This window comes from Atractosteus spatula, chromosome 6, assembly GCF_055471065.1.
Source record: "Atractosteus spatula isolate fAtrSpa1 chromosome 6, fAtrSpa1.hap1, whole genome shotgun sequence".
NCBI classification, from domain to species: domain Eukaryota; kingdom Metazoa; phylum Chordata; class Actinopteri; order Semionotiformes; family Lepisosteidae; genus Atractosteus; species Atractosteus spatula.
In genome coordinates, this window is record NC_142711.1 from 18,630,406 (window position 1) to 18,658,236 (window position 27,831).

Below are 27,831 nucleotides of genomic sequence, written 5' to 3' on the forward strand. Positions count from 1 at the left end.
GACCAGTTACAGATGTGAGGAGCCCATCCAGCCCGTTCGCTAGTCAGTAGTGTGTTGATCTGAGGATCATCCAGCCGTTTCTTGAAAGAAACCTGGGTATCGGCTTCAATATCAGGGTTGGGCAGTTTGTTCCACACTCCCACCACTCTTTGTGTAAAGAGCTTCCAGTCCTGACTGGAGGATCTCATCCAGCTGTTTCTTGACAGAAACCACGGTATAGGCTTCTGCAGCATGGGCTGGGCAGCTTGTTCCACACTCCCACCACTCTTTGTGTAAAGAAGGGCCTCCTGTTCTCGTTTTGCAACTGCTCTTCCAGAAAGTTTTCACTCGTGTCCTCTGGTTGGCGTCTCACTGTTAGAAGTGTCCAGGGTGTGAAAGTGCCAATTCAAGAGTCTTTTTCGAGGGGCCGAGGAGCAGGTCAGCAGGGTGGCGTGGAGCGGAGCGCCTCTGCTCTTCAGCTCACGGGTCCTGGGTTCGACTCCACGCGGGGGTGCTTGCAGACGATGCGGCGTGCTGATGGGCTCCCCCTGCAGGCCAGTCCGGAGCCAGGCTGGGTTCACTGGAGCGGCATGACTGTGTGCTGGCATTCTCACGCTGGCTGGAAGGCAGTTCCTGCTCACGCTGGCTCTTGGTCTGGTGTCCTGTGCCACTGACAGAGGACACTACATCATTAAACCCTCCGTTTCCAGAAATAAACTGTGTGAATCAGCCCGCCTGTGTGGGTGATGTCTCAATGTGCAGCAAAAGCAGCAGAGCAACCACCAGACTCTGGGGTGGGAGCTGAAGGGAGGCAGGACTGACAGGCAGCCTAGCCAATCACAGGGTATACAAAATACAGGAAGTAAACTGTGGGGTTATGGGAAATGTAGTTCACCTGTGAGCACTAACCCTGCAAGTCCTATAGACAAGTACCAGTCAGTTCTCTGGTTCAAGCCTCTTTATTATGATGTCCATATTATACTCTGCTGTGTGTGTCTGTACTATACTGTCTGTGCTATACTGCACTGTGTTTCACCCCTGTGTCTTTCTTTACAGTCTGTACTAAGCTGTCTATACTAACTGCCTCATATGTGTCCTTGCTATACTGCCCTGTGTTTCTTTACCGTCTATACTATACTGTATATGTTTATACTACTGTATATTGGCTATACCATACTGTCTATACTGTACCGTTTATATTATACTGCGCTGTGTGTGTCTATACTATATTACCTATGCTTCACTGAGCTGTGTGTGTGTTTATTATACTGTACCATGTGTCGGTACTCTCTGTATTTGCCTTCTGTGCCTATGAGGATGTTGTGCTGTACTATGCGCCTGTACTTTGACGTGTCGTATTCTCTCGTTATATTTTGCAAGGTAACATTATGTTGATAGCTATATTGAGATAATGCACACAGATACGCTTTATGACCACTTTCTCTTCCCGTCCTCCTGGCTGTGACGTTGTGTTGACAGACTTCACTAGCCAATCGGCGCCTGCGATCCCGCTTGACAGCCAATCATCGGCCGCGCCCTGCATTTAAACTCCTGATAAAGGCTCGCGAGGGGGCGTGTTTTCCCGCTAACGGGCGGATAGCACTCCTGAGCTGCCCAATCGCAGGGCGCTGAAATTCTTTTTTATTTTTTTTCACGTCAACCAATCGCATCCCCCAAAGACGCGCTTTGCCACGATCTGATTGGTCAGCACAGGGACTGGAGAGGAGGCTCGCAGTTAAATTCCAGATTAGAAACTGCTGAGGGCTCCCGCTGATTGGTTCGCTCAGTGACCTCGTTTTTGTGACCGACGCCAACTTCTGACCAATGTAAACGCCCTCTCTCCTTAATCCGGGCGCCCATTGGCCGGCTGCCGTCTTCTGACCCCACGTGGGGAGCGGCTCAAGTTTTTGGCAGGTCTGCCCAATCACATTCGGCCATTTCCTTTCAGGATTGGCGTCTGTGACGGCCAATCGACGCCTAGCCGGCTGCCCTTTTTCGGTCTCCTATTGGCCCGAGAAGGGGGAGGAGGTGGGTCTTCCTAGGAAGCCAGTGGTGTGTGTGTGTGTTTTGTGACGAGTTGAAAATGGCGGAGAGGTAGAGAGAGCACACTAACTTTATCGCTTAATAACGCCAAAAATAATACCTAATACCCGCAAAATACACCAGTAGGGTGTAAAAGTGTGCAGGCGGACTCGTAGCGCTGCCCGGGAGGTTCCTGCCGCGGCTGCAGGGCGGACGCGGACCTCCAGTTCGCCGAGCTGAAGGGCGCAAAGTTGGTCGGAATCGCTGCCGAGGAAATTTAAACTTGGACTCCGTGTCCGCCGAGCCCTTCGCTCGTAGCGGCTGCCAGAGCCGACAGCCGCCCGGAGACCGGCTGCCGACACCGGGAAGCGGGAGAGCGGCGCTCCGGCACCGAGCAGGAGAGGGGAGCCGCTCTCTCCCTGTCCTTTTTCGGGAGGTGGAGATCCGTGGGGCTCCGTCAGGCAGAAGTCAAGTCTGTTTTCCCGACATTTAAATCTTCGTGCAGATGTTAGTTCGTTTTCTCTGCTGTGCCTGATCGCGGCTTGGCTCCCTCTCTCTTTCCCGGAGTCTGGCCGCTGTGATAAAGCTGCCCTCGGCCTCCCGAAGCCACAGAGCCGTTTGAAAATAATTCGAAAAGCGACGTTATTTCTCTCGGACGTGTGTTTGTTTGTTTTTGGCGCTGTACTGGATGGTCGGGAATTAAGTGGAAACGCAAAACAAGACCGCATCAATAAGTGAAGAGGGGAATAAGGAAGGAAAGAGGTTATTAATTCCTCAAACTGAACCCCTGCAAAAGCCGCATCCCGAGAGTGAGCCGGGATGGACGAGTCCAGACCGAGGTACAGCAAGCGCCTGGTAAGTCACAGCACGCCCCGGGAGCGCCCCTCACTGGGCTGGGAGTCTTGGGGTACCAGCTGCCTTGAGCCTCCAAGAATGCCCCTCTCTGGGCTGGGAGTCTTGGGGTACCAGCTGCCTTGAGCCTCCAAGAGTGCCCCTCTCTGGGCTGGGAGTCTTGGGGTACCAGCTGCCTTGAGCCTCCAAGAGTGCCCCTCTCTGGGCTGGGAGTCTTGGGGTACCAGCTGCCTTGAGCCTCCAAGTGCGCCTCTCTCTGGGCTGGGAGTCTTGGGATACCAGCTGCCTTGAGCCTTCAAGAGTGCCCCTCTCTGGGCTGGGAGTCTTGGGGTACTAGCTGCTTTGAGCCTCCAAGTGCGCACCTCTCTGGGCTGGGAGTCTTGGGGTACCTGCTGCCTTGAGCCTCCAAGTGTGCCCCTCTCTGGGCTGAGAGTCTTGGGGTACCAGCTGCTTTGAGCCCCTGAGAGTGCCCCTCTCTGGGCTGGGAGTCTTGGGGTACCAGCTGCCTTGATCCCCCAGGAGCGCCAGTCTTTCCTCTTCAGTGCGGTTTTTGTTGTTGTTTCCACAGACATTGGGTCCTGCTTGGTGTTTATGTAAGCGGTGCAGTTTCTAACCCAGGGGTCCCCACATGTGCTGCACCCTGTAATTGTCATTAGTACCATCAGGGCTTCTTCCTGTCAACAGTAGGGACACTTATTCTGCAGGGAGGTGCGGTTGTCGATAATTTTAGAAGGAGCAGTTTGTCAGTTGCAGGTCTGGTGGAAACACGAACATCAGTACTGCTCTGGGGTGTGTGTTACCTGGCTGCAGGAAACGGCTGGGTTACATCAGGAGCCTGTGCAGGGGCGCTGTCTGGTGTGGGGCGCAGGGGCACTGTCTGGTGTGGGGCGCAGGGGCACTGTCTGGTGTGGGGTGCGTGGGGGCACTGTCTGGTGTGGGGCGACGTTGGGGCGTGGGGGCACTGTCTGGTGTGGGGTGCGCGGGGGCACTGTCTGGTGTGGGGCGACGTTGGGGCGCGGGGGCGCTGTCTGGTGTGGGGGGATGTTGGGGTGCGTGGGGATGCTGTCTGGTGTGGGGCGACGTTGGGGCGTAGGGGTGTGTGTTACCTGGCTGCAGGAAACGGCTGGGTTACATCAGGAGCCTGTGCAGGTGTGCTGTCTGGTGTGGGGGGACGTTGGGGCATGGGGGTGCTGTCTGGTGTGGGGTGCGTGGGGGTGCTGTCTGGTGTGGGGGGATGTTGGGGTGCGTGGGGATGCTGTCTGGTGTGGGGCGACGTTGGGGCGCGGGGATGCTGTCTGGTGTTGGGGGATGGCGGGGTGCGACAAAAGATGTGGTAAGGTGGTCAGCTGGAAGTGGCTGTGTCCTTCACTCTGATGGTGAGAGTGAGTATCTGTGGTCGGGATGGCGTTCCCAGTTCCCCTTGCTGTTCCGATGGGTGAGAGCAAGTGCCTGCATGTGGCCCTCAGGTGTCCAGTGCTTAGTGCTGTCTTATACACAGAACTCTCTGGGTATAGTCATCACTCTGTTGAAATGGGTACACAGAACATCAACAAGAAAAGCCAGATTTCTCATAAATAATTCCATGATCTGGAAGCACGAGTCTCACATTTAATCACACTTATAAGTACTCCTTTAAGTCAGCTCCAAGAAGCGTGAATATCAGAAACGTTCTGCTCTTTGGAAGTGCAGGGGGAGCCTCCGGAGCTATGTAGAAGCCCTCAAGGTTGCCTGTTGTAGTGGCATTGGTTAAGGGCAGACTGTTGGCAAATGGTAATCAAGCTCCACAAGTCTGTCTTTTTCCTCTGGAGTGTCCTTTTTTAAGACTCTTAAGGCTGCCAGTATAGTGGCTGTTCTGTCAGATAGAGGATATCAGTGTGTCCCCTTGCCACAGGCAGGCCAGAGGCAGGTTGTTCAGGAGTTCATGGCTGGGCTGCATGGAAAGGGTCTCTTTTGAGTCTGAATTGCAGAAATAGGCGACTCAAATTTGCCAAACTGCAGTGTAGACTGGACCGGAGCAGCACCGACGGGACACGAGCTACAGGAGCGTGTGGTCAGTGTAGCTGGACCGGAGCAGCACCGACGGGACACGAGCTACAGGAGCCTGTGGTCAGTGTAGACTGGACCGGAGCAGCGCTGACGGGACACGAGCTACAGGAGCCTGTGGTCAGTGTAGACTGGACCGGAGCAGCGCCGACGGGACACGAGCTACAGGAGCCTGTGGTCAGTGTAGCTGGACTGGAGCAGCGCCGACGGGACACGAGCTACAGGAGCGTGTGGTCAGTGTAGCTGGACCGGAGCAGCGCCGACGGGACACGAGCTACAGGAGCCTGTGGTCAGTGTAGCTGGACCGGAGCAGCGCCGACGGGACACGAGCTACAGGAGCCTGTGGTCAGTGTAGACTGGACCGGAGCACTGCTGACGGGACACGAGCTACAGGAGCCTGTGGTCAGTGTAGACTGGACCGGAGCAGCGCTGACGGGACACGAGCTACAGGAGCCTGTGGTCAGTGTAGCTGGACTGGAGCAGCGCCGACGGGACACGAGCTACAGGAGCCTGTGGTCAGTGTAGCTGGACTGGAGCAGCGCCGACGGGACACGAGCTACAGGAGCGTGTGGTCAGTGTAGACTGGACCGGAGCAGCGCCGACGGGACACGAGCTACAGGAGCGTGTGGTCAGTGTAGCTGGACTGGAGCAGCGCTGACGGGACACGAGCTACAGGAGCGTGTGGTCAGTGTAGACTGGACTGGAGCAGCACTGACGGGACACGAGCTACAGGAGCGTGTGGTCAGTGTAGCTGGACTGGAGCAGCACTGACGGGATACGAGCTACAGGAGCGTGTGGTCAGTGTAGCTGGACTGGAGCAGCACTGACGGGACACGAGCTACAGGAGCGTGTGGTCAGTGTAGCTGGACTGGAGCAGCACTGACGGGACACGAGCTACAGGAGCGTGTGGTCAGTGTAGCTGGACTGGAGCAGCACCGACGGGACACGAGCTACAGGAGCCTGTGGTCAGTGTAGCTGGACTGGAGCAGCACCGACGGGACACGAGCTACAGGAGCCTGTGGTCAGTGTAGCTGGACTGGAGCAGCACCGACGGGACACGAGCTACAGGAGCGTGTGGTCAGTGTAGCTGGACTGGAGCAGCACCGACGGGACACGAGCTACAGGAGCGTGTGGTCAGTGTAGCTGGACTGGAGCAGCACCGACGGGACACGAGCTACAGGAGCGTGTGGTCAGTGTAGCTGGACCGGAGCAGCACCGACGGGACACGAGCTACAGGAGCCTGTGGTCAGTGTAGCTGGACCGGAGCAGCACTGACGGGACACGAGCTACAGGAGCCTGTGGTCAGTGTAGACTGGACCGGAGCAGCGCCGACGGGACACGAGCTACAGGAGCCTGTGGTCAGTGTAGCTGGACCGGAGCAGCGCCGACGGGACACGAGCTACAGGAGCGTGTGGTCAGTGTAGACTGGACCGGAGCAGCACTGACGGGACACGAGCTACAGGAGCGTGTGGTCAGTGTAGCTGGACTGGAGCAGCACTGACGGGACACGAGCTACAGGAGCCTGTGGTCAGTGTAGCTGGACCGGAGCAGCGCCGACGGGACACGAGCTACAGGAGCGTGTGGTCAGTGTAGACTGGACCGGAGCAGCACCGATGGGACATGAGCTACAGGAGCGTGTGGTCAGTGTAGCTGGACCGGAGCAGCACTGACGGGACACGAGCTACAGGAGCGTGTGGTCAGTGTAGCTGAACTGGAGCAGCACCGACGGGACACGAGCTACAGGAGCGTGTGGTCAGTGTAGCTGGACTGGAGCAGCACTGACGGGACACGAGCTACAGGAGCGTGTGGTCAGTGTAGCTGGACTGGAGCAGCACTGACGGGACACGAGCTACAGGAGCGTGTGGTCAGTGTAGCTGGACTGGAGCAGCACTGACAGGACAATATCATGGTTAACATGTTTCCTGAGTGCAAGCTGCTCTCTTAGGGGTTGGTGGGGTTGCAGGGTACCGTTTCCTGCCCCACCCTGGTTCTGAAGGAATCTGGAGGTGCTGTAGGTTGCGCTCTTCTGCTTGAGTACTAGTGTGACACCAGGAATGAATGGAGGCCCGGACTCGGGTCAGCAGATGGACTCTCCTGCTGCCTGTGGGTTTTCCCCCCCGTCCCAGCGAGGTGTTTGTGCAGCTTGGCCATGTGCTTGGGTCAGCGCTACTGCAGGTCGTGGCGAGCTGGGACCCAGGGGAAGACCCCCCTGAGGGGGAGTGAGCGAGAGAGTGGGAGAGGGCACCCCTGTGTGGAGAGGGGAAGAGAGTCTGGGGATAGCCCACTCCTGGACTGAGAGAGAGAAGGAGGACGGAGGGGGAGGGGTACCCCTGAACTGAGAGAGCAGGATGTGGGTGGGGGTTGGAGTTGGGATCAAGGGGCTGGCAATGGAGGGATTATCCTTTTTTAATCTGTTGTACCCCGCTGGGGGAAAAACAGTCATCCGTCCCTCTTCCCCATCCCCCTCTTCCGGCTCGCAGCACAAGACAGAGGCAGGGAAATGCCTTCTCTCCCCGAGTGGACTAGCACCTCCTCGGAACGCGTCTGGATTGTCTTCAGACCCATAAGGATGGGGCTCCCCGTGCAGCCTGGTCGGGGAGAGTCTGGTCACCTGTGGGAGTCTGGGCCTGTTCAGAGCCATCCTGTGTGCGGAAGGTGGCGAAGCCCTGGGAGTATTACAGCATCTCTGAGTGGTAGCTCTGTGCCAGCCGCTCAGTAAATTACACCCGCTCTGTCTTCTGCATGCGTCTGTGGGAACCAAAATGAGCGTGTGATTTCATTCGGATCTAGGTTTTGTGCCAGTGTTGCCCATGGAGATTTGGTGCCGATGATGAGCGGGATGTGGTAATTGGTAATTCAACATTTTTAACAATTTTCTTCCAAGCGTTCCGGCACGCGCAGGCGTTACCAAGACGACGGGATTTCGGATGACGAGATAGAAGGCAAGAGGACCTTTGACCTGGAAGACAAGCTCATGAGCGACAGATACAATGCCAACCTGGTCAAGCACATGGAAGGCAAAGGTCAGTGTGAGCGGCTCTCGGGAAGCACTTGGACAGGCTTGCCCAGGGCCAGGACAGCGTGTCACAGGGGGCCAGGGCGATCGGTTCGGGAAGACAGACGGGTGGAGAGAGCGACAGGGCTGGTCAAGCTAGAGAGCAGCAGTGTGCTCAGTGCTCTCACCCCTCTCTTCCCTCTCTCTCTCTGCCAGACTTCACCTTTGAGTACATCCAGAGGGAGGGGCTGCGGGATCCCATCATCTTCGAGAAGCCGGACGGGCTGGGAATCAAGTATGCCCTCCCACTTGCCCCATCCCGTCTCTGCCGCCCTCGCTTGCCTCTCCCACTGCATCTGGCTTCCTGTCCACCCCTTCCTCTGCTTCTCTGCCACCTTCTTCCCCTGTCGGCCCTCCTTCCTCTTTCTCTTCCTGCCAGCAGCAGCGAGTCTGTGCTCATCTCCTTTCCTTCTGCTGTCAGCGTGCTGCCTAGTGCTGCATTTACCGCAGTGACCAGGCGCTGTGCTGTAACACCTGCTCTCTCCCTCTCTCTGTCAGGATGCCTGATCCGGATTTCAGTGTGAATGACGTCAAAATGTTTGTTGGTAAGACGCTCTAGTTCTTCAGATCTTTTCTTGAAACTTTGTCATCGTCAGCATGACAGTCGCAGTGTTAATGTCCTGTAGTGTCCAGTCAGTGTGTCTGTACTGTATTAACCCCTCTCTCTCAGTGCAGTGTTAATGTACTGTAGTGTCCAGTCAGTGTGTCTGGACTGTATTAACACCTCTCTCTCAGTGCAGTGTTAATGTCCTGTAGTGTCCAGTCAGTGTGTCTGGACTGTATTAACCCCTCTCTCTCAGTGCAGTGTTAATGTCCTGTACAGTCCAGTCAGTGTGTCTGAACTGTATTAACCCCTCTCTCTCAGTGCAGTGTTAATGTCCTGTAGTGTCCAGTCAGTGTGTCTGTGCTGTATTAACCCCTCTCTCTCAGTGCAGTGTTAGATAGATACTTTGTTGATCCCATGAGGTAAATTGCAGTGCAACAGCAGCTTTACACAGACAACACAGCCACAGTGTGACGAATGATACAATAATAATAATAGTACAATGCACACAATACAATCAGTACAGTGAGGGGTGCACTAAAAGAGTTACTCACAGTCCGGACACACAAAGAACAAACTAGAACAGAACAGTATGCAGAATAATCGTATAACACATATGAATATAAATATAGATGTAATATAGATATAAATATAAATGTATTGCAGGGGTCCCTGGCATATATTGCGCAAAAAACAGTTGTGAACGTGAAAAGAAAGAGAGCAGATGTAGCAGTAGATGTGTTTAGTCCAGAAACAGGTCACTGTCGATGTTGCCTCTGCCAAGACGCAAGGTAGATGCGTTGTACAGTCTTATGGCAGACTGCAAGAATGACCTCCTGTAGCGCTCCCTGTCGCACCGGGGATGGATCAGTCTATTGCTGAACGTGCTCTTCATTTCTACAAGCCTGTCATAGAGGGGATGGGAGATGTTGTCCATGATGGCCTCTAGTTTGGACACCATTCTCCTAATTAGTGTCCAGTCAGTGTGTCTGTACTGTATTAACCCCTCTCTCAGTGCAGTGTTAATGTACTGTAGTGTCCAGTCAGTGTGTCTGTACTGTATTAACCCCTCTCTCTCAGTGCAGTGTTAATGTACTGGAGTGTCCAGTCAGTGTGTCTGTACTGTATTAACCCCTCTCTCTCAGTGCAGTGTTAATGTCCTGTAGTGTCCAGTCAGTGTGTCTGTACTGTATTAACCCTTCTCTCTCTCTCAGGCAGTAGGCGGATGATAGATGTGATGGATGTGAACACACAGAAGGGTATAGAGATGTCCATGGCCCAGTGGCGAAGGTACTACGAGACACCGCCAAGCCAGAGGGAGAAGCTTTACAATGTCATCAGTCTAGAGTTCAGCCACACCAAGCTGGAAAACCTGGTCAAGAGGCCTGCCTCTGTGAGTCTCTGTGTCCTACTATTTGTGTGGTCATGCTCTTTCAAACACCGACATGCAAAGTACCATCAATTCAGTGCCCACCTTTGACAGTGTAACTCTCATTTATATTCCTGGAGGATGATCTTTGTTTTGCCTTTGTATATTATCGCCCATAAACACACATGAACCCAGATTTTCTGTGTTAATAATTCTCAATCTCAGTCAAAAGCCCTGGCAGTAGAGGTACAGCGTGTGGTTACCTCTCACTTGTATTGTGTGTTGTGCTCATATCGTCAGTGGCTAGGCCTGCATTAGTGCAGTGTTGTTTATGCCTGGTATGCTTAACAGTGTACCATTAATACTGCTGATCAGTGTCGTAGATGTAGTGTACCATTATCCCTGTGTAACATTATTTCACTGTTTGGTATAGTGTAGTGTTACCCCTGTGGAGCAGTACTTCAGCTTGGGCTATAGTGTAATGGGGTGTAGTGTAGTGTTACCCTTGTGGAGTAGTACTTCAGAGGGGGCTATAGTGTAGTGGGGTATAGTGTAGTGTTACCCCTGGGGAGAAGTACTTCAGCGTGGGCTATAGTGTAGTGTTACCCTTGCGGAGCAGTATTGCAGCGTGGGGTGCAGTGTAGTGTTACCCCTGTGTTGCAGTATTGCAGCGTGGGGTGCAGTGTAGTGTTACCCCTGTGTTGCAGTATTGCAGCGTGGGGTGCAGTGTAGTGTTACCCCTGTGGAGCAGTATTGCAGCGTGGGGTGCAGTGTAGTGTTACCCCTGTGTTGCAGTATTGCAGCGTGGGGTGCAGTGTAGTGTTACCCCTGTGTTGCAGTATTGCAGTGTGGGGTGCAGTGTAGTGTTACCCCTGCGGAGCAGTATTGCAGCGTGGGGTGCAGTGTAGTGTTACCCCTGTGTTGCAGTATTGCAGCGTGGGGTGCAGTGTAGTGTTACCCCTGTGTTGCAGTATTGCAGCGTGGGGTGCAGTGTAGTGTTACCCCTGTGTTGCAGTATTGCAGCGTGGGGTGCAGTGTAGTGTTACCCCTGTGTTGCAGTATTGCAGCGTGGGGTGCAGTGTAGTGTTACCCCTGTGTTGCAGTATTGCAGCGTGGGGTGCAGTGTAGTGTTACCCCTGCGGAGCAGTATTGCAGCGTGGGGTGCCGTGTAGTGTTACCCCTGCGGAGCAGTATTGCAGCGTGGGGTGCCATGTAGTGTTACCCCTGTGTTGCAGTATTGCAGCGTGGGGTGCCGTGTAGTGTTACCCCTGTGTTGCAGTATTGCAGCGTGGGGTGCAGTGTAGTGTTACCCCTGTGTTGCAGTATTGCAGTGTGAGGTGCAGTGTAGTGTTACCCCTGTGTGGAAAGATAATAGTGCTTGTCCCTGAGGCTGACTCTGCACCCATCATCTCTTGTTAATTCTCTCTCCCTTCTTCAACCCCTCCAGGTTGATGTGATTGACTGGGTTGATAACATGTGGCCTCGCCATCTGAAGGAGAGACAGAGAGACTCCACTAATGCCATTATAGAGATGCAGTACCCCAAAGTACAGAAGTAAGTGTGTGCAGTTTGACCCTGTTTCTGTATACCACTTTTGCAGAACCTTCACTATCTGCAGCGGCTCAACTGTTGCAACACTCCACTTTGGTAATACTCTTGTCGTTCAGAAAACCACCATGATGACACCTATGGTCATATACAGTAGCACCTCTCAGTACATTAGTCAGAATTTCGCTGGGTATGTAGATCGAGTCAGAAAGAGGCAGTAGTGTTAAGGAGTGGTTAACGCTGTAGTGTCCAGGCAGTGTGTCTGTACTGTATTCACCCCTTTCTTGCTCACAGGTACTGTTTGATGAGTGTCCAGGGCTGTTACACTGATTTCCACATCGATTTCGGAGGCACCTCTGTCTGGTACCACATACTAAGGGGAGGAAAGGTAATTCAGCTGGTTTCCTGTCGTTTTCAGCTGCCGGTATGGTAGGTCATGATGGCTTAATGGGAAATGGAGTAACTGAATCTCAAGATAAGACACAAATGGAACAGATATAAAAACAATGTGGCTCTGAAGGAAGGAAGATTGCAAAAAATTGAACTCCATTCCATTATTCTCTCTCTCAGTGCAGTGTTAATGTACTGTAGTGTCCAGTCAGTGTGTCTGGACTGTATTAACCCCTCTCTCTCAGTGCAGTGTTAATGTACTGGAGTGTCCAGTCAGTGTGTCTGTACTGTATTAACCCCTCTCTCTCAGTGCAGTGTTAATGTCCTGTAGTGTCCAGTCAGTGTGTCTGTACTGTATTAACCCCTCTCTCTCAGTGCAGTGTTAATGTACTGGAGTGTCCAGTCAGTGTGTCTGTACTGTATTAACCCCTCTCTCTCAGTGCAGTGATAGTGGTTAATAAGATATAGACAATGATCGGACATGTCTTGTTTATATGGGCTTCAGTTTATTGACTAGCACCCGTTTTGAACTTTGCTTGAGAAACTGACGCAGCGCTCGTGATCTGCTCAAAGCATCTCTTTTGTAACTATTTTTTTTAAGTGGAGCTTCAGAATTTTAAACTGGATTAACAAATAGCAGTTTAAAGGGGTACTAGTAGTTCAGGTGGGTAGCTGCGTCAGCATGCGTAGGCTGCAAAGGAACAAGTAATAGGTTTATTCCATGCTGAAAAGAGAAGAAAGAAAACAACGTTTCAGCCGTGGAGCCCTCTGCAGGTGTCAGGGTACTGTTTGATATTAGGAATTTAAAGAACACAATTAATTAACAAATGTTGCTTCAGCTCTTTGATACCAGCTCCTTGTACAAATCAAGCCTGTTGGCTTTCTCTTACCGTCTACGAAGACATATTGCTCCACTTGTCTTGAACCCCAAGTTGCTATTCTTTAATAGAATTGAAAGGCCCTTTCTGCTGTGCTCAGGGACAACTACTGAGAGACCATCGGTGGTTCAGTAAATGAGCTTGCTCCACAGTTTGGACAAGGGGTTTGCAGGATGTCTGCCCACTTCGTTGTTTTTGCTTTGGGTTTTGTGTGGAGCTTGGAGGGGGAGTTTGCGTCCTCGAGTCTTGCGCTTCACGCCCCTGTCAGAGTGGGTCTGTGACGTCATCAGGCCGAAGCACCGTGATTGGACAGCGAGCGCCGTGTGCCAGACTGGTACAGTAACACCAGCGCAGAGAATCTGATCTCGGCCATCGATCCCCATGCCCCTGTCAGATTGGGCTGCGACATCAAGCGTGATTGGACAGAGGGAGAGAGCCTCAGCAGTGAGCTGATGGCTGTGGCTGCAGCTGCCATGCAGGCTGAACCGATATGCTTGGTGGGCTGAATATGGCCTGCGGGCCATGTATTTAATATGATCTAAAATATTAACCCCCCCCCCCTTTTGCCCCCTTAGGTGTTTTGGCTAATACCCCCCACTGCTCAGAATCTGGAGCTGTACGAGAACTGGGTCCTGTCCGGCAAACAAGGCGACATCTTCCTCGGAGACAAGGCCAGCGACTGCCAGAGGATCGAGCTGAAGCAGGGCTACACCTTCATGATCCCTTCGGGTAAGGGCAGCCCGTTAGTGCCGGGCAGTGGCTGCGCTGAGGTCAGACTCTGGAGGGGGCTGATCTTGAGTGTCCCCCTCAGGAAGTAGCTCTACGCTGTGTGCCCACACCTGCTGCCAGAGGCTCACAGGGGAGATGGTAGGCTGGGGTCCCCTCCGACCTGACCAGAGCCTCTCCCGGCGGTCAGCAGTGCCCTTCCGTTTCTCCTCTCGGTGGGACTGTCCGGATCCCGAGCGACAGGCGACCTCAGTGGAAATGGTTGCGGGCGGACCTCTGTGGCCCGGGCGGTGCTTGTCTGAGCCCGTCGACTCCGTTCCTGAACCGGTGGCACGTCGCCACGAGTGTGCCGGGCGCTCGTTCGCCAGGGTTTGCTCGGCTTCGGAAGAAACGCGGCTGCTGCCGCAGAGCCGCCGTTGGAGAAGCACGTCTCGCGGCCCTCGTTCTCCCAGCGCGGCACTGGAGCTGCTACTGCGGTCGGGGATCGTATATCTCGAGCATCTTTTTTCCAACACAGGGCGCCTGCGCTTTCAGTGGCCGCATCATCCTCCCAAATAAGACTGGGAAAGAAATCCTCTCGGGTTCTGTAGTGCACGCGTTTCCATCCCATCATGCTTGGCGTCAGAAAAGGTCGCGATTGTAACCTAGGAGACTGCCTCTTCATTTTTTTCCCCCCTGTGATTTTGGCAAGAAGACATCTAAACATTTGTTCAGCTTTTGCTAAAAAAAAATGCGTGAACTTCTGAACCAAGGACAGCTGCCCCGAGAGATGTTCCGGCTCCCCTGCAGCTTACAGCGTGACTGCTTCGTCTTGTGCGAGACTGCTGCTGGTGCTTTCCCTTTCGAGTCTGACGCACAGACCCTGGGTCTTCGTGCCTTTTGAGCGAGGGAGCTGTGAAAACACACCTTTCTTACAGCAGGTGTGCTTTTTCTGCAGAGCTGTCCTGCCAGGTTCTTTGGCTCTTCCTCTGCTGTTTGGTTTGGACACGAGTGTTGCTGTGCGGAGTCCCCAGTGGCTTTAGAAGAGCTCGTGATGTCCTCGGGCAGGTCTCCCGAGGGAGCGGCCGCAGAGGTGGTCAGCGTGGGGCTGTGGACTCTGTCCAACACGCTCGGTGAAGGCTGCGATCAGCGGAATGAAAATCACTCTGCAGTGACAGGGGCGAGTGCACTCCCTGGTCCTGGGTGCATGTTAAAAAAAAAAAGGCAATATTAAACTTCAGATGTTGCTCTGTCCAGCTTCTCTCTGGGTAACTGCGAGCTTGAATTATCTTCCTCCTGGCACTGACTCTCAGAGTTGCTCAGGCTTCTGGGAAATATTATGGCGGGCTTCTCCAGTGTCCTCCCTGAGCTGGGAAGTTTTAACGCCCCCCTCTCTCTCTCTCTCTGTGTTGCTCTGCTGCAGGCTGGATCCACGCTGTCTACACCCCAGTGGACACTCTGGTGTTTGGGGGGAACTTCCTGCACAGCTTCAACATTCCCATGCAGCTCCACATCTACAGCATTGAGGACAGGACCAGAGTGAGTCTCCACTCGTTCACACTGCCGCGGCTCTGCTTGTGCCATACGGCTTGAATGAAGGAGAATGGCCTGACTCTTCTGCCTGTGTCCATCTCGCTGTAGGTACCTGCGAAGTTTCGCTACCCTTTCTACTATGAGATGTGCTGGTATGTGCTGGAGAGATACCTGTACAGCCTCACCAAGACCTCCTACCTCACTCCTGAGTTTCAGAGGCTGTCGCTTGGCATTGGTGAGTCTCTCAACAGTGTTAATGTACTGTAGCGTCCAGTCAATGTGTCTGTACTGTATTAACCCCTCTCTCCCTCAGTGCAGTGTTAATGTCCTGTAGTGTCCAGTCAGTGTGTCTGGACTGTATTAACCCCTCTCTCTCAGTGCAGTGTGCATATACTGTAGTGTCCAGTCAGTGTGTCTGTACTGTATTAACTCCTCTCTCTCTTGTTAAGGTTTGAAACCTGATCCTTCCTCCTCGACTGAGGCCAAACCCGTTAATGGCCATGCCCTCAAAGAAGAGGACGACTCCCCTATCGCCTCCCCAGTTGGCCCTGATGGGAAAATTCACCTGACACCCTTTGAAATGGAGGGGCTATGGAACCTGTTGGGCAAGCTGGAGTCTCTTCCCTCCCACAAGAAGTGTGTGCCAGCTGGCATTCACAACGCCCCTGCTCTGCTGCATGACATCAAGGCTAGTCACTACACCTGTCTCTGTGTTATATGTAACCGTTATTGAAATGATACTGTAGACTGACTGTCTTCTTTGTCATCGCAGGTCCTGCTGCAAGAACATGCTAATGATGACCCCAAACTAGCTTATAGTGGAGTTCCCATAGTACAGTGGCCAAAGAGAGTGAGTTACACATCTAATACTGATGCTGGAGTCTGTGCTATCCAGTCAGTGTGTCTGGACTGTATTAACCCCTCTCTCTCAGTGCAGTGTTAATGTCCTGTAGTGTCCAGTCAGTGTGTCTGGACTGTATTAACCCCTGACATGCTCTCCATCATCAGTGTTCTCCGATGGGAATGAAAAAGGCCAAGTGTCAGTAGTAATCCTTAATCCTTATTTTCTCAGCCCTCCTGGTACCAGCCGTGCCCTCCTCCTCCACTACCAGTGGGGCGTCCACGATTGTACCCCTCGTGTCCTGCGCCGTCCCGGCCGCCCCGCCCCGCCTCTGTGTCGGCTCTGCGCAGGCGCCGGGTGCGCTGCAAGCGCTGTGCCGCCTGTCTGCGCCAGGAGTGCGGCGTCTGCAACTTCTGCCGAGACATGAAGAAATTCGGGGGCCCCGGGCGTCTGAAACAGACCTGCGTGCTCCGCCAGTGTCTCGCTGTGAGTACAGAGAGGGGGCGCAGTGGGTGGAGCGTGCGTCTGTGTTGCAGACAACCCTGATGTTGAGATCGTTCAATTTCCAGCGGTAATTATTAAAAAAAACTCCTGCACTCCACAGTGCTTCAGCCGTGTGAAGGTCTGTGTGTGGAGCTGCCTCGTGTGTCTGCTCATGTGACATGTATTTGTTCATTTCCGGCGCTGTCCAGCCCACTTCTGGGTCGCAGGGGTCGTGATGTCCAGTCCTCTGCTTTGGAGGTGGACGGCAAAGCAGGCTGTCTTGGTAGTCTCGGCTGTACTATTTCCGAAATTGAATGCTGTCTGGAAACTGTTAATTGTGCTATAACAGTGCAACTATTATTTAATTACATTTCCTGACCCAGCCAGTTTTTGAGAGTTTGGACTGTTATTCTGACTGAATAACACCTGTGTGCGTTTCCGCCTGTCAGTGCCAGAGCGTGCTGCTCGACGCTCTCCGTCAGCAGCGATCCCCGAAGGGATAGAAAGAGGCCAAGTGTCAATTTTGTGACTTTTGGGGTAGTTGGTGAGTTTGAGGGGACATCGTCAGTGTTGAAAACCAGGACAGTCGCTTCTCGAGTTCCGCAACACTCCGCTTGAGCAATTCTAACTTTGCACAACCAGAGGTCCGTGAAAACGGTTTGCAGACTTTAAGGCCTATCATACAGAAGTGAGAACTACTTACAGCTGTATAGTGCCTTAACCCCTCTCCTTTGTCCTTCACCACTTGGTCTTAACCCCTTAAATAAATTCAGCTAGTGATTGCAACAGCAGTTATTTAATCCTTTGGGTAGTTTTACTGCAGAACACAGTGTTTTAGGTTGGCACTGTGCTCCTGTGAGCTGGGCAGTGCCAGGATCCTCCTCTCACCCCAGTCTCCGTCAGCACACGGCACTGCTGATGGGTGATGAAAAGGACTCTCAGAGCCGATTCCAGACCCCCGAGTCGAAGGGGTCTTTCTCTAGAACTGAACGCTCTGCCCGAGGGCGAATGAGCCTCCCCACCCGTCTCTCTTCGGGAGCCAATTAAAATCACGTGTCTTCCGGTCAGCGCTGCCCGACTCGCCCCCAGAGGCGCCTCTGTCCTTCTGCCCCGGGGCTCATTCTGCGTGTGTACTGCTGATTAACTGACTCAAGATATCTCGACTCGACAGGCACTTTTGTGTCACTACTGAGGTGGTGAAATGACTGGAGTTTGTCTCCTGTGACACTGAGACACTGAGAATCGGCTTTTTCCACAAACCGAGCTGCAGGCCAGGTTTAGCACCCAGTGCTTGTTCGTGAGGGTTTGACATGCCTCTACTTTTCTGGGATAAGCAGTATTTTTAAAATAGACATCACTACCAGCAGACTTCTTGTCATGAATTTTTATAGAAGCATCATCTCTGATGACATTTTTTTGACAAATGAGGACCTGAATTATCTTGGGTTTCCATGCGTTTGATAATGTGAAAAACATTAGTGTTACAGGCTAAGTATAACACACACACACACACACATCAGACTGTGTGTGCCTGATGAGTGCAGTGTGAATATTCTACTTTCTCCCCGCAAAGATTAATACTTACTATTTGTAATGTTTTAAGCATATGTGGACTCTAAATCTCATACCTGGCCGTGTGTGTGTGTGTATACACACATTGTTACGGTCTCTCACCTTGGGGGTGTGTGTGGATGCTGTTAATGTCTCTTCATCTCTCTTTCTCTCAGCCTGGCCTGCCCCTGTCAGCAGTGTGTGAGGTGTGTGGGGAGGGCTCTCAGGACCCCAGTGAGACTCCAGTTTTCTCTCTCACCCTGATGGAGTGCACGGCTTGTGGGCAGATTGCACATCCCGACTGTATCAAGGTAACTGAAAGCTTTGTGCACACTCAATAGCTGCACACGCAGTAACACTGTATCCTCTCACTGCACACAGGTATGATTGAGCCCTGACTGCATTCACTGCACACGCAGTAACACTGTATCCTCTCACTGCACACAGGTATGATTGAGCCCTGACTGCATACACTGCACACGCAGTAACACTGTATCCTCTCACTGCACACACATACAGATTGAGCCCTGACTGCATACACTGCACACGCAGTAACACTGTATCCTCTCACTGCACACACATACAGATTGAGCCCTGACTGCATACACTGCACACGCAGTAACACTGTATCCTCTCACTACACACACATACAGATTGAGCCCTGACTGCATTCACTGCACACGCAGTAACACTGTATCCTCTCACTGCACACAGGTATGATTGAGCCCTGACTGCATACACTGCACACACAGTAACACTGTATCCTCTCACTGCACACACATACAGATTGAGCCCTGACTGCATACAATGCACACGCAGTAACACTGTATCCTCTCACTGCACACAGGTATGATTGAGCCCTGACTGCATACACTGCACACGCAGTAACACTGTATCCTCTCACTACACACACATACAGATTGAGCCCTGACTGCATACACTGCACACACAGTAACACTGTATCCTCTCACTGCACACAGGTATGATTGAGCCCTGACTGCATACACTGCACACGCAGTAACACTGTATCCTCTCACTGCACACACATACAGATTGAGCCCTGACTGCATACACTGCACACACAGTAACACTGTATCCTCTCACTGCACACAGGTATGATTGAGCCCTGACTGCATACACTGCACACGCAGTAACACTGTATCCTCTCACTGCACACACATACAGATTGAGCCCTGACTGCATTCACTGCACACGCAGTAACACTGTATCCTCTCACTACACACACATACAGATTGAGCCCTGACTGCATTCACTGCACATGCAGTTGAAGTCACCATATCTGTGCATGTGTGTTCAGTAACGATGTACTTGTGCCATAAAGTAGGGAACCAGATTTCTTTCCTTATTTTTCCACTTCAAATGTTGAACCTGAACACTTGGGGAGCTGAAGTTATCACTGTGTCTGTGCCTAATTATTAGCACAGTGTTCATCAACCCTGCATTGCTACCCAGGAAAACATAATTTATGTTTTTACCTGGGATTTCATTGCAATCGTGATAAAGAAATAGTCCCTGCACAGTGTTGAACACATCCAGAGGAGATTTGGACACAAGCCATCTTACAGAGGAGGAGAATTAAACATTTAACAAGCCAGCTTATTGGCTCAGATACAGTTCTAGACTCTCACAACCTTTTATGTAAAAATCATTTTAATATGGCTAGTGTAGTCCTGTGACTCCATACTTTAATATTTATCTGTACATGCAAGCTTTCCTTCTATACTACTCCAACAACTCAACCTCCCTCTCTTCAGGTGTCAGGAGAGGGTGTGGTGAACAAGGACCTGCCAAGCTGCTGGGAGTGTCCCAAGTGTATTCTGGCCAAAGACACGCAGACTGAGGTAAGTCAGCTCCCTGGAACGCTCTCTCTGTGACTGTATTGCTACTATATTAACCCCTCTCTCTCAGAGCAGTGTTAATGTACTGGAGTGTCCAGTCAGTGTGTCTGGACTGTATTAACCCCTCTCTCTCAGTGCAGTGTTAATGTCCTGTAGTGTCCAGTCAGTGTGTCTGTACTGTATTAACCCCTCTCTCTCAGAGCAGTGTTAATGTACTGGAGTGTCCAGTCAGTGTGTCTGGACTGTATTAACCCCTCTCTCTCAGTGCAGTGTTAATGTCCTGTAGTGTCCAGTCAGTGTGTCTGTACTGTATTAACCCCTCTCTCTCAGTGCAGTGTTAATGTCCTGTAGTGTCCAGTCAGTGTGTCTGGACTGTATTAACCCCTCTCTCTCAGTGTAGTGTTAATGTCCTGTAGTGTCCAGCCAGTGTGTCTGTACTGTATTAACCTCTCTCTCTCACTCTCTCTCTCAGTCCTCAGTCAGTGATGAAGGGGATGAGGACAGTGTGGCGTCAGCAGGCTCTCTCTCTCCAGCGGCCCCCCCATCTGAGAAGCGCTCCCTGAGGGAGGGAGTGGGTGGTGGAGGGGGCGGGGAGGGGGATGAGGGAGGGGGGTATAGGTCCAGCAAACATGCTGGTAAACCCCCCCTCCCACTGTCTGCTCTGCCTTTGTCCCGGCGTCAACCATCCTCCTCCCTCAGCCAGCGACCTCGCAGAATAGCGCCCCCTCCCTCCCACAGGCTGCTACTGCAGCAGCAACAGCAGCAACAGCGGAGGAGAGCCGGGGCTCTGGGGTTCAATCTGAGAAAGAGGGTACGTCACTGGCACTGCAGCGCTGATGTGAATACAGCTGTGGAGGACACACTGTGGAAGAAGTACAGCACTCTTACTCGTTACTACAGTCCACTAAATTAAAATAGATTATCGCTTTTATGTGTATCTGTTGCTTTTCTATTGCTCCTTTATAGCTGGATTGGGCTGTTCTGCTATCTGAATGACATCTGTTTTTTTTCCCTAACAGATAAAAATGGAGCGTGACAAGATCTTAAATTCTGTGAGTATAGTAGAAAATTATTCAAATGACTGTGATGGCTGAGAGTTCTCATTGCGTCATTGTGCCTTTGCTTGGTCCTTCCCAATGCCAGGAGTAATGCAACTCATGCAGCATCTTCAGAGAATTAGACTGAGGGTTCTCCCTCTGGAACGCCCTTCCCGCTGAGCCGAGCCTGGCACCGAGGAGCTGGAAGGGTGTTTCCTGGGAGCTGGAAGGACTGCTTCCTCATGCTCTCCTCTGTGTGTGCATGAGCTAGTTTGAAGTAGCAGAAGTCAGAAAAGCGTCTTAAGGGGGAATGACGGCCGCTTCTGTGGTTGGCCGGCCTTTTTATAGCACTGTGCTGGGGAAATCCGTCTCCTCCCCCTTGGACCAAGAGTGGTGCTGACAGAAATCTGGGTTGTTCTTGTGCTCATTTAGACAGCCGTTTGTTTTTTCGTCTTTCTCAGACGATGGTGTCCAGTCTTTGCGGTAATCTAACCCCTCTCCTGTGCTCTCTCTCTCTCCAGAAGAGGAAGGCGTCCTCCTCCTTTTCCTCGGACTCCAGAGCCAAGCTCTTCCGGCAGCAGAGGCGCGGGGACGGCGAGACCGACACCGCGTCCCACGACAACGACGATGAGGATTGCGAGTTTCCCGGGGCAGAGGTGGAGGACGGGCCGCAGACGCGCGCCGGCTGCTCCTCCACGTCCTCCTCCTCCCGCCTGCGCTCTTCCTCCCGGCTGTCCCCGTCGCTCGCCGCCTCCGACACCCGGCACAGAGGGACCGGCAGGCGGGGCACCTGGGGACGCCCTCCCAAATTGGGCCGACCCTCCTCTCTAGTCTCCCGGCGCAACAGCGGAAGAGGGGGTTTGAAAAGGGAGGGCGAGAGGGAGGAGGAGAGCCAGCGGGGGGCGCGCTTCCGCCGCCGGCAGCAGTGCAAGGCCCGGCGGACAGACGACGGCCTCGCGGAGGGCGAGCGCGACCGCCTCGGGGGCGTCTCGTCGCATGGCAAGGAGAACAGGCCGCACAAGTCCAGCAGAGACCCTTCCGATGACGAAGACCACGAGGAGGAAGAGATGGAAGGGGTGGAGGAGGATGACGAGGGGGAGGACGGAGAGGCCCACTCGGACTCGGAGCCCGACCCACCCGTGCTGCTGGTGTCGGATCTGAGCGACGACCCCCTGCTGAACGGCTCCTACCTCACCGTCACTCTCCAGCGCCCCACACGCTCCAAAAGGGACCCTGGCTCCATCGTCCCCAAGCTGGAGGCCGTCTCCCCAAAAACAGGGACACAACTCAACCAGGGGTACATCCAAAGGAAGTCCCTACACAGGCCAAAGTCGAGGGCTGGACTAATGGCGTCTGAAAATCCCGACCCCTACTCCGAAAGGAGGTCTTCATCGTCCCGCGCTTCCCGAAACTTTTCCAGTAACTCCCCCCTTGCTCAGCCATCCCTCTCCACACCCAGGCACTCGGAGCTAGGGGTGTCGGAGGCCCGAGTTGTGGTCTGCAGGCTGGACGGCGGGAGGGAGCGAGGGGACAGTCGCCCTGACTGCGTCGCTGGCTCCAGCCATCCCTCATTCAATCACCACGGTCATCAGCAGACTTCTTCCCAGCTCTCTCACACCCTCTCCGCGGCGCTCGCAGGATCGAGCCCTGGCATCGGGGGCTCTTCTTCCTCTTCCCCCCCTCCCATGCTCTCCTCATCCTCATCGTTCCTCATGGCGCAGGACGGGGGCAGCGAGCCGGGCTGTGAGAAGGAGGTGTGGGTGTCGGTGTTCCGCTACCTGACCCGCGCTGAGTTGTGCGTCTGCATGACTGTGTGCAAGAGCTGGTACAAATGGTGAGTCGCAGGCAAGGGGGGTGTAGGCAGAGGGTTGTCGGGCGCAACAGGGCGGGGCAGGTCTGGCTGGGACAGAGCATCACCGTGTAATGGGTGGGGCTTTGCAGTGTATGATGGGTGGGAGGTGGGTGGAGGTTCAGTGTATAATGGGTGGAGCACGACTGGGTGGGTGGAGATTCAGTGTATAATGGGTGGAGCTTTGCAGTGCATGATGGGCGGTGTATGATGGGCAGAGCGTGGCTGGGTGCGATTGGGCTGGGCTGGGCTGGCTGGATGCCTGTCCAGGTGATGGCATTTGTGAATTCCTGTAGCTGGGTGGGGGATTGTAGTGCTTTGTGTTTATCGCAGTTCCTCCGGTTCTCTTTTGCCTGGTGTGTCTAGCACTCTTGGAGAGTGCGCAATGTGCTGTTGACTATACATCTGCCATACCGTATTGAGCCAGCTTGCTGTAGTACTGAAGGAGCAGCACTTTCACTGTGTTCTCTTGTGTCGTAACTGATTTAGAAAGAGTGAGGTGTGGGCTCGGTGTGTCATCTTGGGCTGTGGGCTTGGTGTGCTGACTTGCGCAGTTTCCCACAAGTACTGGGGAGAGAGAAGATTTTAGCTCTTTTATGTTTCTCTGCACCTGGTGATCTAGTAGCTCTCAGGTATCTTATTTTCTTGTCCCAAAAACAAGAAAATAAGAAGGGTTGCCAGTGAGAGGAGGCAATTTGGCCTATCCAGCCTGTTTGGGTGTTAGTAGCTATTTGATTTGAGGATCTTATCCAGTTGTTTCTTGAGTGAAGCTTGAACAACATGGCTGGGCTGCTTGTTCCACATACCCACAACCCTTTTTGTGGAGACATGCCTCCTGCTCTCAGCTTTAAGTCCTCTTCCCTGTAGTTTGCGCTTGATGGAAAGGCTGCTGTGACTCCATTAAGCTGCAGTGCTGTGCCCTGACCCAGTGTTGTGCTGTTGTTAATCCAGGACCTGTGACAAGCGCTTATGGACACGAATTGACTTGAGCCGCTGTCGGTCAGTCAGCCCCCAGGCTCTGTCCGGCATCATCAAGCGCCAGCCCATCATCCTGGACCTCAGCTGGACCAGCATTTCCAAAAAACAGCTTACCTGGCTCATCAACAGGCTTCCAGGTAACCTCGCCATCTCTGCCTCATCCAGTCTGTTAGCCCTCTCTCTCAGTGCAGTGTTAATGTACTGTAGTGTCCAGTCAGTGTGTCTGGACTGTATTAACCCCTCTCTCTCAGTGCAGTGTTAATGTCCTATAGTGTCCAGTCAGTGTGTCTGGACTGTATTAACCCCTCTCTCTCAGTGCAGTGTTAATGTCCTGTAGTGTCCAGTCAGTGTGTCTGTACTGTACTTACCACCTTCTCTCTTTGCCAAGGGCTAAAGGATCTGATGCTGTCTGGCTGCTCATGGTCGTCAGTGTCAGCTCTTAGCACACCCAGCTGTCCCCTCCTCAGGACTCTGGACCTGCGCTGGGCTGAGGGGGTCAGAGATACTCAGATCAGGGACCTCATCATCCCCCCAGGTACTTTCACCCGGCAGCTGCCATCACTTTGTTTCATCCAGCGTCAAGAGCTGCTCATGGCTCTGGGCCTCGGTAACAAGTCGCCCCAAGAGGCGCACAGGCACTGTGTTCAGCTCTTATTCTGTGAGCCAGTAGCTGCCTGTGAGCATGTCAGGGATTTCGGGAAGTTCAGTGTCCAGGTGTGGTATTTAGGTTGCCTCCAGGTGCTGGCGTTTTGGACTTGAGTCCTGTATTTCTGTCACACAGAGTTTGCCACTGCACGTCTGTGTGACTGAAGCAGGTACACTGGCAGCCTGGTTTTGTGGATTGATGCTGAACCTCCTCGTGCAGGGCAATCAGAGGCACATGACTATTGTTCACCAAAACCGCAGAGAATCGGGATGTTCTGGCATGAAAGTATTTGGTTTCTGTGGTAAAGACAAACCTAGTCTTCAATTTATGATCTCTTGTGACGCACCCTCTCACACTCACACGCATACATGGTAATATACTCGCACCCTCTCACACTCGCACACAGCCATGTCTGCTATACCGCGATAGCTGGTTTAAGGGATTAAGGGGTTAGGGGGCTGAGCGTTCAGATTCACAATAAAAGGTTTTTTTTTTATATAGTAATTGATCATATAAGTTTGAATACATTACTTCTTTCTAATGTGTTTTTGTAATAATTGCAACAGTAAATGGGGAAAAAAGTAAGGCATAGTGTGCATCAGCATTTCCATCACTAAGGATGAGAAATTCTGCAGTGGAGGAGGGTGAGGACCTTTTTTGTAACTTTTTTTTTTAACAATGCAAACCACTATCATTTTTTACTTCCCATAAGAACATTGGATAAATGTATAAATAAAATGTGTTCAACACTCCGCACGAGCAGACGTGATGGAGGTTTGAGAGGAGTAGTGCGAACTGTACCATGCTTCTCTCGTATGGCTGTATAAGAGCAGCTCAGCGCAGATGCGCTGTGACGTGTCTGCAGGCTGGACGGAGGCTGACGCCAGTGCGCAAGAGAACGGCCAGCATCCCAAGAGCCTGTTGCTGAGTCGAGGCTGCTGCACAGCAGTTTTTACTCCACTAGTCCCAGTATACTCAAGTCCCGTTACAGCCAGCATGCACCCCAGTTATGGAAAACGCATTCCCCAATAAATCGAGTTGCTCAATTCACGTTATGGGAACCTGCGTTATAACAGAAATGACTGTATTCACGTACATAGCTACACGTCCATACTCACGTGCACCACTATGCACCTACACAGTGTACTTGTTTTTATTTTGTATTGTTTTTGTCATTTTCACTATGTTCTACGTAATGTTGTGCTCTCTCAGTGTCTTGTTTTCTCTTACTTATCCTGTCCATTAAGTGGAGCTGGAGACATGGTTTATATTACAGCTTGAACCCATGGAAATCGGTCCTGTTTGGTCTCGGGTCTCAGCTGTTGCTGCATGCTCAGACCTTCTCTAACCTGTTTCTCTGCATAGCAGTGTTTTCTTTTGCTGGATGGAGTTAAGCGCTTCAAACCTATGCCGTATCCCTGTGTTTGCAGGCTGTGACAATCACAGTAAGCTAAGGAACATGGTGTCTTTCCGGCTATCTGGTCTAGAAGTGAGTGATGCCACGCTGAGGCTCATTATTAGACACATGCCCCTGTTGTCCCGGCTGGATCTGTCACACTGTCGCCTCATCACTGACCAGTCTGTCAATCTGCTGACCGCTGTGGGGTCTTCTACCAGGAACACCCTCACTGAGATCAACCTGGGAGGTGGGCTGAATGTTTGTCACTCTGTCAGTTTGTTCTTCTGTCCTTGTTGCCTAGCCTTGTTGTTTTGTACGTCTGTTACATGTCTCTCAGTGCAGTGTTAATGTCCTGTAGCGTCCAGTCAGTGTGTCTGGACTGTATTAACACCTCTCTCTCAGTGCAGTGTTAATGTCCTGTAGCGTCCAGTCAGTGTGTCTGGACTGTATTAACTCCTCTCTCTCAGTGCAGTGTTAATGTACTGTAGTGTCCAGTCAGTGTGTCTGTACTGTATTAACCCCTCTCTCTCAGTGCAGTGTTAATGTACTGGAGTGTCCAGTCAGTGTTTCTGGACTGTATTAACCCCTCACTCTCAGTGCAGTGTTAATGTCCTGTAGTGTCCAGTCAGTGTGTCTGGACTGTATTAACCCCTCTCTCTCAGTGCAGTGTTAATGTCCTGTAGTGTCCAGTCAGTGTGTCTGGACTGTATTAACCCCTCTCTCTCAGTGCAGTGTTAATGTCCTGTAGTGTCCAGTCAGTGTGTCTGGACTGTATTAACCCCTCTCTCTCAGTGCAGTGTTAATGTCCTGTAGTGTCCAGTCAGTGTGTCTGGACTGTATTAACCCCTCTCTTTCTTTTTCTCTTTCAGGCTGTAACAAGCTCACGGATGACTGTCTGGTCTTCTTGAAGCGAGTGTCTTGTCTATCTCTTCTGGATCTGCGGGGTTGTAAGGGAATCAGCCGAAGAGCCTGTGAGGCCTTTATCTCCGAACTGTCTGTCAACGCACTGTACTGTCTTTCTGAGGACAAGCTTATACAGAGGATCTCATAGAGAGAGACTATGCTGTACGGACAAAGAGAACTATCAGAGGATAAACTAATACAAAGGCTTGTTTTGTGTGAGAGAGACTGGTGTGCCGAGGGGAAGAGTGTGTTGTACAAGGTGATGCTGAGGGTGTCGGAGCGAGGGAGAGACTGCGCTGAACAGGGGGGAATGACTACTGTGAAAGAGACTACTGTCGGTGCGAGGACAAGCTGATACAGGGTGTCAGATTGGCAGAGGGGGTGTCATACAGTCTCAGACAGAGTGTGGAGGGGTTAGGAAAATTAGTGAGGGTGGGGTGCTGGTGTTTTACAGACCGCTCAGAAATGCACAACCTCTCAATCAGTTCCAATATTAAGAGGAAGTGAGCTAATTGTGTTCCAGTTAGACGCGTTGTAAAAACCAAATCCAGGAAACTCCACAGGGGGAGAAGCGAGTCTGTACACGCGCTACCCAAAACATCTCTTTGTCCGAGTCAGTTCTCTGGGAGCTGTGAAGAACAGGCCACTACATGGGAGATCACGGAGGCCATGGTGCCCACACAGCCTCGTGGGCCTCGTCTCCGCCCTGGGGCCTTCGCTGCCTCCACCCAGGCCGTTGTGGCACACACTGGTGACGAGCCGCTCCCAGCGGGGCAGAGACCAGCAGGCCCTCTCAGAGCCAGCCAGACCCGCTTCCCACAGGGCCTCTGCCCGAGCAGAGCCCGTCCTGGCCCTCCTCCGACCCGTTCCCCGGGCGACGTGCCCTGCCGCAGCTCGCAGACCTCCCGGAGAGAATCCTGAGAGCCCAGTGGCCACTCCCTGACGCCAGCGGACACAGCAAGCGGCCCCCGTGCCCGATCCTTCAGGGCGAGTGGTAGCCCGCGCTGCAGCAGGGCTGGCCATTGCTGGACTATTGGAAACAGACAAATATTGATGGTGCTGTAAATGTCTTAATCTTTTTCTCTCTCCTGCTGGCTCCCCGTCTCCCACTCTCTCCTCCCCCATCTCTCTCTCTTCTGTTTTCAAAAAGGAATATAAATGATGTTCAGATTTTTTTCCCTCTTTTCACTGTTTAATGACTGACAGATCTTGTAGCATTATAATTATTTTCAGAAACTTTCTTTATTTTTTTGTTTTCTTTTCCAAAAAGAAAAAAAAATGCATCAAAATAAAAGCTTTGCATTTGATAAGGATGTGGTTTCAACAAATTCGTTAAAAAAAACAGGGTTTTTTTTTCTGTGATGCTG

The 27,831-nt window shown here is 52.5% G+C and overlaps 1 protein-coding gene across 2 annotated transcripts; it reads left to right on the top strand.

Annotated features, from left to right (window-relative positions):
- Window positions 1-2,053: 2,053 nt before the first annotated feature.
- LOC148832583 (lysine-specific demethylase 2A-like) lies at window positions 2,054-27,777 on the top strand. Of its 2 annotated transcripts, XM_088918430.1 has the most exons (22): window positions 2,054-2,856; window positions 7,781-7,919; window positions 8,108-8,186; window positions 8,450-8,496; window positions 9,710-9,888; window positions 11,312-11,418; window positions 11,707-11,800; window positions 13,256-13,409; window positions 14,809-14,924; window positions 15,027-15,153; window positions 15,368-15,606; window positions 15,691-15,768; window positions 15,991-16,245; window positions 17,970-18,104; window positions 19,569-19,655; window positions 20,125-20,463; window positions 20,672-20,704; window positions 21,211-22,523; window positions 23,490-23,653; window positions 23,905-24,051; window positions 25,593-25,808; window positions 26,431-27,777. In XM_088918430.1, exons 1-22 carry the CDS (start codon window positions 2,821-2,823, stop codon window positions 26,610-26,612), a joined length of 4,266 nt encoding a protein of 1,421 aa, XP_088774556.1. In that variant the 5' UTR covers window positions 2,054-2,820; the 3' UTR covers window positions 26,613-27,777. The 2 variants fall into 2 exon arrangements, with proteins under 2 accessions (XP_088774556.1, XP_088774557.1); XM_088918431.1 differs by lacking the exon at window positions 8,450-8,496 and having other exon boundaries at window positions 2,059-2,856.
- The last annotated feature ends 54 nt before the right edge of the window (window positions 27,778-27,831 follow it).